This window comes from Dicentrarchus labrax, unplaced genomic scaffold, assembly GCF_905237075.1.
Source record: "Dicentrarchus labrax unplaced genomic scaffold, dlabrax2021, whole genome shotgun sequence".
Taxonomy (NCBI): Eukaryota; Metazoa; Chordata; class Actinopteri; family Moronidae; genus Dicentrarchus; species Dicentrarchus labrax.
The window spans coordinates 3,741,793-3,755,775 of record NW_026136724.1 but is presented as its reverse complement, the minus strand read 5'-3'; the positions used below and the strand labels follow the sequence as shown (position 1 = coordinate 3,755,775).

Sequence of the window (13,983 nt, the reverse complement as noted above, 5' to 3'; positions counted from 1 at the left end):
TTTTGCAATAGCATTATATTCGTGGCTCAATTCTACGACATTTGGAGCACAGAAATAGATTTTTAAGAATAGTTAAATTTGAGCAAAAGAAGAAAAAATCAGTTCTCTGCTCAATAAATGTATTTAGCCCCATAAGTGCACAATAATAATCTCTCTCCTTCAGTTTCACTAATTTATTTTCCAACTCTTACATTTCCTGCTCTGTGTGCGAGATCCTGTGATTAAGTGTTCAAGGGTGTGAGCGCACAAAGCAGGAAATTTGACAGAGTGAGGGGTTATTATTGTGTGCTCATGTTGAGCAGAGTTTATTTGCTCAAATCCAAATTTGTTTTATAATAATTTCTCAAAAAACTATAATTTACACTTTTGTGACAAATCTTTTCCTGTGCTCAAAATGTCACATCGCACACTCAGGAATGAAGCACGGATATAATTCTGCAGTTTCCAGACCTAAACTGAGTTTGTCTGGCTTTGCGAAGCAGCTGGTGTCTTCATGCATCACAGATCACACTGCAGCATTCAGCAAAGAAATTCTAACTAAGGCTAAGGTTGACATAATTCATAACTGAGCTTATTATTTGGGGTTTTTTATTATTATACAAGAGCAACGATAAGGTTTGACAAATGTCAAAGGTCTATCGATATGTGCTGTACCTTAGTGCGTTGCAGAATGGCACCTGCAGTTTCTCTGGGCTCAGGGGAAGCCAATGGGACACTGTTTGTGGGACCCCCTGTTTCTGTACGGGGGAACCTGCCCAGAGCACCATATCGCTTCAGAAACTCTCTGTACTGCAGCTTCTTCTGCTCATTCACAGGCATCTGACTCCACACACACTCAAACTGAGAAGCAAAAGGAAAACACACACATAATAATCACCCACACTGGTGGGACTGATACCCCAAAGAGAGTTACACTCAGTATGTAAATTGGATTTACAAATGACTAACTTTCTCATGCAGTCAATAATTATCAGCAAAGATAAATTCGATTTTGATTAGAATAATTAAAGAAAACAGCAGATTAAAGAAGAATGGAATTGGCAAATGTACTAAAATTCAGATTCATCTTCTCATTTGTAACCATGGACTGATGCCAGTATGTGTTGTTTCAGCTTGAAAGCACTGGGAGAATTGTTGGAAATGTGCTTGTTCTCTTGAACATTTCCTCTTTCAATTTTCTGAATTATAATTCACTGGAATATAAGCAGCAGTAAACACATTCTCTGGCTTTACCTGATCATTTGTGAGTCTCAGGCTGTGCCGATCACACAGCTGTCTGAACTGCTCTTTAGAGACTGTTGTGCTGTTGGATGGGTCCAAATCCATCAACTCTCTGCTGATTTCACACAAGTGACCTGAGACCACTTCCTGGATCTGCTGCAGGTGCTCTGTATTTTCAGAGGTCTTGGTCCGTCCTGATCTGGTTTTAGCCCCTTTCTCACAAGTTCTGCTCAGGCAACTGTCTGCTGACATCTGCAACATTATGTACACAAGCATACAACACACAGGCACACACACACACACACACAGTTGAAGAAAATGATTAGGAGTAAAACAATAACATTTTGTAGTAATGCTTGTTTTTTAAGAGTGAGATGAAACGATGGATATCAATCTATGTCTGTGTTGAGTATGATGTGATTAGCCTAGCTCAGCATATCACGACTACGAGTCTACAACCATGCTAGCAGCTTTATGAGACTGTAATAACTACTGTTACTAATTTTAAAGATTCATTTGCTAAATTGTTCACAATGACAATGCCAACATGAAGATGCTAAGCAGGTATCATGGTAACCACGTTAGCCATGTTAGCCTGCTAACATTTGGCAAATAGCACACAAACGATAGCTGAGGCTGATGGGAATGTCATTAGTTTTGCAGGTATTTGGTTATAAACCAAAGAATTAGACAAAGTTTGACCTGATGGTGGTGCTAGAAGAAAAGTTCCTACAATTCATCCTGGCAGACATTAATGTGTAAACCAAATTTCATGGGAATCCATCCAATAGTTGTCGAAACATTTGACTAAAAACACAAAATGTTCCTCTCAATAAAAAGTCAGTGAACCACCAAAGTCAGTAGGCTTCATGAGGCCATGAATGTTTGTACAACTCAGCATCCAGCAGTTGTTGAGATATTTCAGGCCATTTATGGATCAAAGGGGTGGACCGGACCTACAGACACCTCTAATGGTAAGTAACACGTTGTGTCTCATTTATATTACTACACAGAAAGAGACATGTAAAATACTGTTTTAGGGTGTTACATGCTGGAGCTACGGATCAACAGCTATGTCCTAGGGGTGTAAATATTTAACGATACAAGTTAGAAATCGGATTTGACGTTATAGATGCAACACGGTATTCTGTTGGTTGCAACCTGCAACTTTACCATTAGATGTCACGAAGTCCCACACACAATATGTTACATCACAGAGATTTATCCTGGTATAATACATTTCTGACAGACTAATTAATTATTAATTAATTACTAATTATTAACAGAGATTAATATCACTCTTCTCATCAGAAGGAAACAAAAAAGCCTTTTTCACAAAATGTTGAACTATTCCTTTAAACTTCTTTGGAAACAGCTTCTCTTACCAGTGGGCTCTGTGATTGAAACTTGTTAAGGAAGTCCTTCCAGTTAACAGTGCAGTTCTCATAGTCCAGCTCCAGTTTGGTCAGCATGTATCTGTACTGTTTGTCTGATAGGCGGCCACAAAAATTATCCAGCACCTGACGAAATTCCAGCGATTTAATCATCCCTGTCCCACTCCGGTCAAAGGCCAAGAATGCCTGGTGGACAGAAAGAGCCACAGAAAGGCCATCAGCTGAAAAAGAAACTCATGACAAGAAAAAAATGAAGCACATGGTTGTAAGCTGCACCTTGTACAGATTAGTTGCTGAGGCAGCAACTAGTTCTTGCATCCTAGCCAGAGCCACGCCTGGACTGAGGCTGTCCAAAGACTCCATCTGACGCACAGCATCAGGGGATGCAGGAGGAGGCTCATACTTCTCTGGTTGATGGTCAAATGCAGACAGGAAATCCATGTAAGCTAGCCTCTTACACTCATCATCCATGGAAACCTTAAGCCTGAAGAGGGTGGTTTGAAATGATGAATGATGTAAACTGAAAGTTCAGAGTTTTTAGCCGTGCTGTCAAACATTTGTACGGACAGTTACCCGGCAGTTACAGCAACTAGAGGTGGGGGTATGATGCCATTGACAGGTGACCAAATCAAACGCACTGTTACCTTGAATAAAATGATGTATTTCTCTGGGTTTGAACATTGTTGGAAATAGGTCTGTCACAATATCAGCTTTTCACTACACAATTATCGTGGCCAAAATGATTCATGACAATATTATCACTATATCTATAGAACATTAAAAAAAAAAATGAAATAAATAATAATGCTATCAGTCAAATTCATCTTTTATTGGATGTTGTTTTTTTTAAATCAACTGTTAATCCTTAAGGTGCATTACCGCCACCTAATATGTTGGAGTGTGAACTACAAAGCGAGAACAGAAAGAAACAGAAATGATTCCAGATGTGCATTATGTACACAGCATCATTATGTGTGTATTATTAACATGATATCAATATTTGACTTCAAATAGCACTGTTATTGTCAATATCAGTATCACAACATCATGACAACCCCAGTTACAATCATTTGGGTTATGTCCCGAAACTCAACAAAATGTGAGTAATACTTAATTATAAAAATATGATGCCTTTAAGCTCTCTAGGTGATGTCTGCAGCCAATATTACCGTAATCAAAGATCAATGTTTGTATGCTTTCCTAAAACAACTATCACACCTTTTTTGAGGGACAGCTCAAAAAAGAAAATAATACTCCTAAAACATGTAATGTGACAGAGTAGATTCTACATTACATTATAAGCTATACAGTACAGCTTTAAATGATGACTCTATGAAGAAATACACAGGCCCCAAATATGTTTTTTCACTGTGGTCTTTGGTAAAATGATCTTTAATATCCCTGCTGATATATGTCTCAGTAGAAGGAGTTGAGTCTACCTGTGCAGGTGATTTACAAGCTGCTCTCTCTGGACGGAGCAGCTGTAGGTGTGTAACAGGCTCAACAGCTGCTCCACTGTCACTGTGCCGTCGCCCCTCGTCTCCAGGTGAGTGAGTGAGTCGCTCAGCCCCTTGTAGTTGTCCTGCAGAGTCTGTCTGTGGAAGTAAGAGCTCATGATATCAACATAAAACTATCTCTGTTCAGACTGACAAATGTCTTTGGCTCAAACTTTTGTTCACATCATCAGAAAGCAAATATGAGAAAATCAACATTTGGAAACTTTAATGTAGATTCTGCAAAGGGCTCTCTTCAAGTCAAACAATTGTTAAACATCTGCACAACAATGATCTCACAAATCAAACCTTGTGTTGGAAAAGCTAATGACTTGCCATAACTATTGTTCAGCTGTACTTTAAAATTAGTAGAAATTAAGAAGCCCTGTTGCATAGCATTCACAGTACTTATCACCAAAAATGTTCAATAATGGCTCAATAATAGTCACAGCATGTGCAAATGTTTTTACACCAGACTTAATGTTTGTTTATCCAAGCCCCCTGAGGTAAGAAGATCAATTAGAGTAAAATAACAATATGATAACATATGTTCATATTGAAATGTACTGACGCTCCAGGGTCCAGATTAAAACAAAAATCTGTACATGTCATCTATACATTTTTCTATGTTCAATCTTTCGGGTATATATTCTGCCCGGGTCATTAAGGAAACTGTATTAACTGTGTGCATTATGTTTTATGTGTGTGTTATGCCGGTTAAAATGACTGAAATCTATGGTTGCATGTATTTTATAATTATATTTAAATTATAAAATTATATTTATGTGTGTTTTAGCTTTATTAAGTATGAATCACAACTTTTTTCCACCAGGCTGACTCAAGATTCTCATTTATATTGTTTAGTTTGACATAAAATTCTTTTTATCTATTTAATTTCTTCTTGTTGTAGGCTGTTTAGGAAAATAAGTAAAAATGACATTATGAGATAAATCAGGGACCACAAGGGAAATAAGTCCAGGACTTCGTCGTGTTATGCCTGACTTTTTGTCAAATAAACTAAACTAACCTAAAAATAAGAAAAATATGAATACATTCTGTAAAATATATATAAATTAACCAACAATTTGAGAAATAATTGCAGAAATGATCAATACTCAACTCATTATTGCGAAATGTTATTACATAATTCATTTCAGTTTTTATGTCAAAATGATCTTTTTAAAAAGTCAGTTTTGGTCAAAAGGAGTCAGACACTTCCATGTGGAGGAATTCCAGGCTTACACAACTATGGGGACAGACCCTGGGACTCAGGATTACCCAGGAAGGGCTGGAGGACGTGGCTAAGGAATAGGACACCTGGGCTACTGACCTGGACCCGGAAGAGTGGATCGGTAGATAAACACCATTTCAGGCAGTACCCTTCTTCACTTACTCTATACACTCCAGTGAGGCAGCATCAGAGGAAACTGATCCGTCAGCATCCTGTTGTGCAACAGTTTGGTTCAGTTTCTGCCTCCGAGGCCCAAGTTCACCTTCATGATGAAAGCCCAGCTTTTCTAGAAAGTCACCAACCGCTACACAGCCCTGCCCCTCTGGGGTATACCTGTCAAGAAGAAATTAAAAACTGTCTTGCACAAACAAGAGCACATCACCGTACAATGCAGTGATTGTGATGCCTCATACCTCGACCAAAGCTGGTCAAACTCATCAGATCTCAGGGGGAGTGCATAGGTGAAGAGCAGTCCCCTCAGGCTCTTTTTATGGATCCAACCCTGGCCGTCTGTGTCAAACTGGCACAGCACCTGATGGGAAAGAGAGGAACAGGTACAGATCTTGCAAACATCATGCAAAGACTCATTCTATGTGCGCTTTCTGGAAGTTCTCCTGACCTTAGACATGTCTGCCCACTTGTAGCGAGCTTCACTGGCCAGAAGTTCATGGAGCTGCTCTTGTCTGTCAGGAGAGACAGAGATAACCAAATAGAAGCACACTAAAGAGCAACTTTCCCCAAATGGCCAAACATCAGCAATAACAACCGTATCAGACTCACACACTAGTTGTTTGTGTCCCTTGTTTGTTGCGCTTGCCATTATTTTCAATAACGTCGACAAATTCTGTGTAGTTGAGGTTGCTTCCGGGATGCAGGCCGATCAGATCCAGGAGCCGCTGGTACTCTTCCTCCCTGTAGAAAAATCCCACGCTGTTGTACAACACCTTGAAATCATGGCAGTCAACCACGCCTTTACGTTTCCTGTCCATCAGGCGGAACGCTGTCAGGTTGTCCTGATGGGAAGAGATGGAGTTATCAGAACAGAGACATTCATTGAACAGTGTGTACTGTGAAGACGTTAGTAAACCCTAAACATTCACAACCTGCCACAACCTGTCATCATCCTTAAAGGTACCCTGTGGATCTTTCTTGTGAATAAATAAATAGTTGTTTGAGTGTTACTCACCAAAACTCATTGCATGTATCCTGGTACTTTAACAAATGTGTTGAATGTATTTCCTTCCTCATAAAACAGTTACAAAGCCGACTTTTATAGGTCTATTAAACTCAGCATTGTTTATATCCATTTTACTTTCTAGCTCTTCTTCTCTGTCTTTGCTGACGCATTGCTGCATATCTCGATGTGTTACTGCTACCTGTAGATCAGTGGAAGAGTGTGAAACCATTGGCAAGACTGTATATTGCATCACCCACAGGTACATATGCATGCTTGAGCGTCCTACTGTGGGTGCACAGGATAAACACAATTTTAAGGATAACCACAGTTTTTACACAATTTTAGTCCTAGTTGATCTGGTGACACCTGTTGTTACTGATGATAACAGCAAATAACAATGTGGTCTGAATATAACAATTCAAATATTTTTTGAGAATCCTGCTTTGTGGTTTATTAAGAAATGACTAACGACTATATTCAGAATTTTAAGGAAAAGCCTCAGAATCTTTTCTGTCAAACTGTTAAACATGTAGCACATATTTATCATGTCTCCAGTGGTAGACAAATTCAGATTTCTTTTAAAAACACAAAAAAAATCCAATTGACATGTCAAAGCACATATTATTGAAAGTAAAGTTTTTCTAAATCCAATGGTACCAGGCATTAGATATAATTCTTTATAGTTCTTGTGGTACAGTAATTTCTGTATCATACTATATAGTCATTAGTCAAGGATTCAAGGTCAATTCATTGTTGCTTAAATGTCCTAAAAAAAGAATGTTAAGAAAAACTTGCGCCTCTTGCTTGACCAATTTAAAACTTTTCAATGGATTTGTGCTTAGCTCAGCTAGAACCTAAAGTGCTGAAAAGCAAATGATAAAATTCTACTGTGGCATTAATGGGGTATGGACTGTATGTGAATTCCCCGGTACTTAAAGGGGCACAAAAAGGGTAACTATTTAGTAAATAGAAATTGATGAGACATTTCTGGTTCATGAACGATTCATGAAGAAAGTGGTCAGTATGTCAAGTATTTGGATTCAATTCAATTCAAATTTATTTGTATAGCACCAATTCATAACAGAAGTTATCTCAGGACACGTTTCAAACAGAGCAGGTGTAGACCGAACTCCTTATAAAAGGAGAGTAATAGACTGCTCTCTAGTAACTCATCATTATCTACTATACAGTACTCAGTTTAGAGTTATTTAGGAACTTAACGACTCATCAGTTAATGAACTCATAATTGACAAATGCTACAGCTTTTGTCTTTGCCATCATATCCAGTATTTGTATGCATCCTTTCCTGTAAATCCATTTGAATCCCACAGAGGTAAGGTGCACTCCACCAGTAACAGTAAAAAACAGAGAGGTAAATACAGAATACAGGTACATTAAAAGGGCCCCAGACCATGAACCACAACATCCAGCCCAGGACCTTTGCAGGAGGTCCCTCCGCATCTCTCCCTCCCTCCCTCCCTCCTCCCTCCCTCCCTCCCTCTCCCTCCCTCACTCCATTTCCTTTTTTTTTTTTTTTTTATAAAAGCCTACAATTCTGGGAAAAATGCCAGGCACAAATAGTGCCAAAGTGAGGTATGATGTAATGAAAATCACAGATTATCCTTGTGCTTTTTTATTTAAATAGCAGCTGAATGCATTGCTGATGAGCAGCTCATCTGAAAGAAGAAAGATTAATTACTGGCTCACCCCATGGATGGTCTTGATCCGGGTCTTCATGACAGCCAGGCACTGCTCAGCAGAAGTAAGCTGGGAGTCGACCTCATCCTTGTCACCATGACCCTCAGAGTCCTGCTGCCCGGCCCTGGCCACGGCCTCTACAGGAACCACAGAGGGAAAACAGATGTTAAACCACACGTTGTGATATTTGTTTTTGAGATTTAGCAAGTATATACATATAGATATATACATAAACATACACAATCATACACATGCATATACACATTTATAAATACTAACATATAGAAGACTAAACAAGAGGAAAAGAATAAGTTAATAAAGAGACAACAAAAATAAGTAAATCTATAAAAAGGCTTGCCTAGAGAGGTGGGTTTTAAGGAGCTGCTTAAAACAGTCCAAAGATTCAGAAAATCTGAGTGATTGAGAAACATGATTCCAGACGGTTGGGGCGAAAACGGTCCCCTTTAGCTTTGCAGTTGGAGCAGGGAATGGATGAAAGGCCAAGATTTGAGGAGTCGAGGGGTCGAGGTGTGGAATGAGAAACAAGGAGATCTGAAACATAACTGGGGGCGAGGTCATGAAGTGCCTTATATGTAATCAGCACACAAACTGGTTCTCCTGCATTCCCGGTATTTGTGAGGGAATTATACCCAACAAATTGGAATTTTTGTTCCATTTTGTGAATTATTTGTGCTTTTCCACACTCGCAGAATGCCCTTCATGTCTGGCAAGCACACTGGGCATTTAACAGCCTGACCTAATTTACATTTAATTAGAAGCACACTTGAATTCTGAATCTAGGAAGTCGATTTGTATGCCTTGCAAACATGACTAACTTTACGTCCCGGCTTTGTTTAATGATTCTTCTATTTTTTTTTGTTATTCTTTCTACTGTGTTTCTTTTTATTATTATTTTTGAGGATACAAATTAGAGCGATGCCCTGCTGCTCTGTTTTCTGCTTCCAAAGCACATAATTAGCCCAAACAAGCAGAAATGAGTGTGATTCTGAATCTGCGCGCCTCTCCGCTCTGCTAATGAGAGACGAAGAGGCTCACTCTTACTCTATTTATAATCCAGGATGATTTCTCCAATGGCTCATGTGCTAAGAAAGACATCATTTTACAGGAAGCAGGGGGCTTATGTTTGATCACCGTGGGTGGGGTAGGAGTTTGGATGCAAGGCGAGAAGGAGTGGAGGGGGACGGGAGCCTGGTGGGGAGTAGGAAGGGATTTTTAAAATCTCTATTTAAGCATTGAAAACCCTGCCATGCAGAACTGATGGGATTGCTGACGCCGCTGGTCAAGATGTTCTGGCTGCCGTTCTTGTCTCACCCTCATACATCGCCAGGAACACCGAGCACTCCATCCGTCCGTCCCTGAAGCCCAGCAGTTCAGTGAACTTGTTGAAATTCTCATTGTCCAAGATGACCCAGCTGTCCTCTAGTATCTGGGGAAAAAGAAGAGAAAGCAGGACAGCTTTGGCAGTCAGTTACACTGCACTGGCCAGGTTGCATTGACTTTTCAGAGTCAGAACCACATGTACAACAGGTACACAAGGAAATCTGACCTGTATCCTTTACTGACCGACTGCAGCAGATTTAAAATGCTATTTGTGTTTGATTTCTATGTATGCATTTCCTGTGTCATAATTAATAATTATTACTCTTTAATAACTGAATGAATAATTAAATAATTAAAATCAAATCACAACTAGGGGTGTGACGATGTTGATGATAACTGCGGTATTTAAAAATGAAATATGCATTATTTGTGACATCACAAGGACTTAATAATATTGAAGTCAGTCCTGGTCCCGTATGCAACTTGTACAGAGTGATGTAGAAACTACCAGTGCACATCCACTGTGACTGTACAGTGAAGTAGGAGACATCTTGTTATAAAGAGTTCGGTCTAGACCTGCTCTATTTGAAAAGTGTCCTGAGATAACTTCTGTTATGAATTGGCGCTATACAAATAAAACTGAATTGAATCTTGTGTCCAGCAGGAAATATTAAAAAAATTAACAACATTGCATATTCAGAGATTCTGGAATTGATAATGAGGTAGAAAAAAAGCACACATTATTGCTCCAAGCAGACAACTGTATATGTGTCCTCATACATATTGTGATGTGTACTAGTTAAAGTTCAGATAATGCTGCTGACTGAAGAACATGTGTCTCTCCAAACAGACATATTGGCCTGACTACTATAAACACAGACAGGATTGGCAGACCATCCTTATGAACCTACTTCATCATCTTTTTTACAATACATCTTGCAAGGGAAGGATAAACTGTAACTATAACTATATATAAATCTGGAGTGAGAAAACAAAATAAAAGATGCTCCTGTATTTCTACCCTTTTCCCCTTTAATCACCTCTCCCCCCTATAGTCCCTGATCTGTGTTGCTTGCCTTGTCTGACCTTTTTGTTGAATATAGCTTTTCTTTAGAACTGTACTTATTTATCTATTTGTCAATATTTCTGTATTCTTTGCCTGATTGGATTTTCTATTATCAAAACTTAATAAATAATCACCTGACTTTTTTTCTGAATTATCACCATGTTCTCAGATCTTTTATGAGTACACTGTTATCATAACCAATAGGACTGATACCAAATAAAAATAAGAATTAAGTTGAAATAAATGGGAACTATCCTCTCACTAAAGCTGAAAAAATGATCTGGGGTAGCAGCTCAGTAACCATTAGTCAGAATCCAGTCAGAATTAGTGGGTGAAACATAACAGGACCAAAGTGAATGTTGTGAGGCTCAGGAAAGAAAGTGTGATGATTCACAGATCCGACCCATGTCCTTTGCTTCACATTTAACAAACAGGAGCATCGATTCAGACAGCTTGTATTGAGCAATGTGTATAATTTATTTTTAGCATCTAAGTCATCGAAGCCTCTTTTACATTGGCTATTTATATAAGAGCTCTTACGCTCAGTGCGCTCTACTTCTCACTCTGCTTGTGCACAGGTTCACACACATCACAGGTCCCCCGCCCCTCACTCAAACTATACTCAGACTCTCTACACACGTGCTACTGCGTCTGCTGAAATCATTGGTCGAGATATTGCAGGATATTCCAACCTAGACATGAAAAGAGCAACAATATACGTAGCCACATGTAGTTTAATTGTACATGATGTAACTAATGAAAACTGCTATTGTGTTTGTGATGTTTCGTGAAAATATTATACTGATGTTCAGTTCCAAAATGAAAAATACAAGGTTTTCTGCATTTGTAGATCCAGATTGATCTGTATATTGTCATGCAGACTGAATGAAAGAAATATATATTTAGGCCTATTTATTTTTCTAAAGTCATCTCAGGCTGTTCATCATCTGTCTTGGAAATGGATGGTTCATTAATTAACAATTTGGACGAGTTGTTATTATGAACTGGTTTGACTGGTCCGGCCCACTTTAGATCAAATTGGGCTGTATGTGGCCCATTAACTTAAATGAGTTTGACACCCCTGCCTTAAAAGGTAAGGCTGTTGGTATGAGTGTTTCCTATTAATTAACTAGACTTTGGCCGCCCGCCATGGTCTATTTTTCCCCCACCATATTTTCATAATGAACCGACAATATTTTTACACTTCTCTCTAACATTGTGTTTTACACTGTTGCTTCAGCAAAGCGTCTCCCACTAACAGTACGAGTATCTGCAATCGACTAACTAGTGAACAATTTCCCCTCACTCTATCCCTCCTGTACAGTCTACTGACAGTCACACTGCAGAGACACACACACAGAGACAGACGCTCTCTGGTGCAGATACAGTGTTTATTTTATCAGTGTGGACCAGGTAAAGCAAGAGTAAACAGCAGTGAACACATCAGCTGTTGCCAATGTCATTCGGTACCACATTGTTTTCGATCATTTTGATAGGCTCCTCATTAATAACGAGCCTCCACACGCAGCTCACCTGCTGTTATTACAATGGAATTGTTGGGGGGGAATCCTAAATAAAACTTACTGATGAAGAAAGTCAAGAGACACAAACAGAGAGAGAGAGAAACAGAGAGAGGCAGGGCGGGGCAAGCCGGTGTGAGAGACCAGAGTAGGTATGTGTGTGGCTTGTGTGGAAAACAGTAATGTTACTGAAGAGAAAAGCAAGGTGATTAAAGTAGTTAGAGAGTTAGTAGTGAAATAAGTCATAGATTTCAATAGATAAATCTTCTTCCTGAGCCATACTGCTCCTTTGTTGTTCAAAAGCTATTAAAAACACAGTGATTAAAATCAGTGAGTCACACTGTTGTACTGAGTGACATGTTCCTTCATTACCATGAACATTCAATCCCACATACACACTGTTGGTTTTGGTCTTTTTATAGGATTTGTTGACAATGAGACAAATATAACACCAGACGACTCCTTTAAAATTATTCTCCACCCTTTACCTTTCTATGTATGAAATATACTCCAAGCCCTTGGGGTCACTGTCAACAACCCACTACCATTTGGAGATGGGTGATTTGTTGTAGGGCTAACTAACTGCCCTGTGCACAAATTATATTTTTATACTCATTAGCATGTACCTTATTTGTTCCCTACTCACCTTTCGTACATCTGTCTCTGACAGCGTCCCATCAGAGCTGTGGGTGATGACTTGGATGCGGTCAGTCAGGCTGGTGTGGCGTTGCTCTAACCTCAGTCTCATCCTCTGGAAAACAATGTCCAAGATGTTGCAGGTGTCTGGACCGACCTGCAGGCTGGAGGGAGTCATCTGTCCCCTGACTGACTGTGGGGTTGACGAAGGTGATGTGCATGGCCTGTAGGGCAGACTTGTTCAGAGCTCGGTACAGAAGGGAGTTATAATAAAAAGACGATGTAGCCACAGCCACAATCAAGAGTCTGCTTGCCTGAGTGACCAATAAAGTTAAAAACAGTTCCAAGTAAAAAGTGAGACCAGAGAAAAAATCATGCCAACATATGCAAAAATGCCTCTTCAATTATGAAAGTAATGCTTAAAGGTTAAATACACCTTATTTAGAATGTTAATATAGCAGCAAACAACATCAGACAGACGTCTGTACTTCTATCCTTCAAGAAGCAAAACTTAATTCATAGGTAGTGACCAATCAATTCCTAGACGTCTGATGGAATAAGGCAGTGGTCCCCACCTTTTTCCTAAAGGGACCCCTTTTCTATCATTGAGTAAACTGATGACTCCTAACTAAGGGACATATTTGATGGATATTCATTTTTAATTAATTAATGAAATTAGCAATTTGGATGAATTTTGAGTATTTTGTTTTTGATTATTTCCTGTGAATGTTGCATTAGAGATGAGTTTTTCCAATACTTTTAGGACTTATTTATACAATTCTTTGCCTGTATTTTTTGTTTTATTTTTAACAATCACACATCTTCTCCCTCATACTTGGCCATTGTTTTAATGCAGGATGAGGCTGTTTAGCAGTGAGTGAAGGCTGTATGAATACAGCTTGTGTTCAGTTTCTATCTTAAATAATATTTGAAACTTTAAAAATAACAGTTTCATTTGTTTTTCTTCACACTAATGAATGAAATACTGATATGGAGGCCTACTGTGTATATCTTCAAAGTTGTCTTATACCCCTTAAAATCAAGAAGGCCTTGTGACCCTGGATTAGGGGGTTAGGGCAAAGTGGTTAGGGTACAATTTTTCTGCTGGAAAGTCTGTGTCAGAGTGTAAGAAGAAGTCTTAAAATCCTTGAAATATGGCACTAACATGTCAGATGATTTGGTGCCAAACTAATCAGGCCTTTTTTC

The 13,983-nt window shown here is 39.0% G+C and overlaps 1 protein-coding gene across 1 annotated transcript in view; it reads right to left on the bottom strand.

Annotated features, from left to right (window-relative positions):
• Positions 1 to 13,983, bottom strand: part of efcab6 (EF-hand calcium binding domain 6) — a 54,679-nt gene that overhangs the window by 10,024 nt on the left and 30,672 nt on the right. The window contains exons 15-26 of the mRNA XM_051393144.1: positions 12,788 to 13,001; positions 9,547 to 9,661; positions 8,224 to 8,351; positions 6,120 to 6,352; positions 5,959 to 6,022; positions 5,753 to 5,871; positions 5,502 to 5,672; positions 4,055 to 4,210; positions 2,892 to 3,099; positions 2,607 to 2,801; positions 1,234 to 1,473; positions 655 to 840 (exon numbers count right to left, since the gene is read on the bottom strand). Of these exons, the coding sequence (XP_051249104.1) occupies positions 655 to 840; positions 1,234 to 1,473; positions 2,607 to 2,801; positions 2,892 to 3,099; positions 4,055 to 4,210; positions 5,502 to 5,672; positions 5,753 to 5,871; positions 5,959 to 6,022; positions 6,120 to 6,352; positions 8,224 to 8,351; positions 9,547 to 9,661; positions 12,788 to 13,001 (2,029 nt within the window). The remainder of the gene's footprint in view (positions 1 to 654; positions 841 to 1,233; positions 1,474 to 2,606; positions 2,802 to 2,891; positions 3,100 to 4,054; positions 4,211 to 5,501; positions 5,673 to 5,752; positions 5,872 to 5,958; positions 6,023 to 6,119; positions 6,353 to 8,223; positions 8,352 to 9,546; positions 9,662 to 12,787; positions 13,002 to 13,983) is intronic.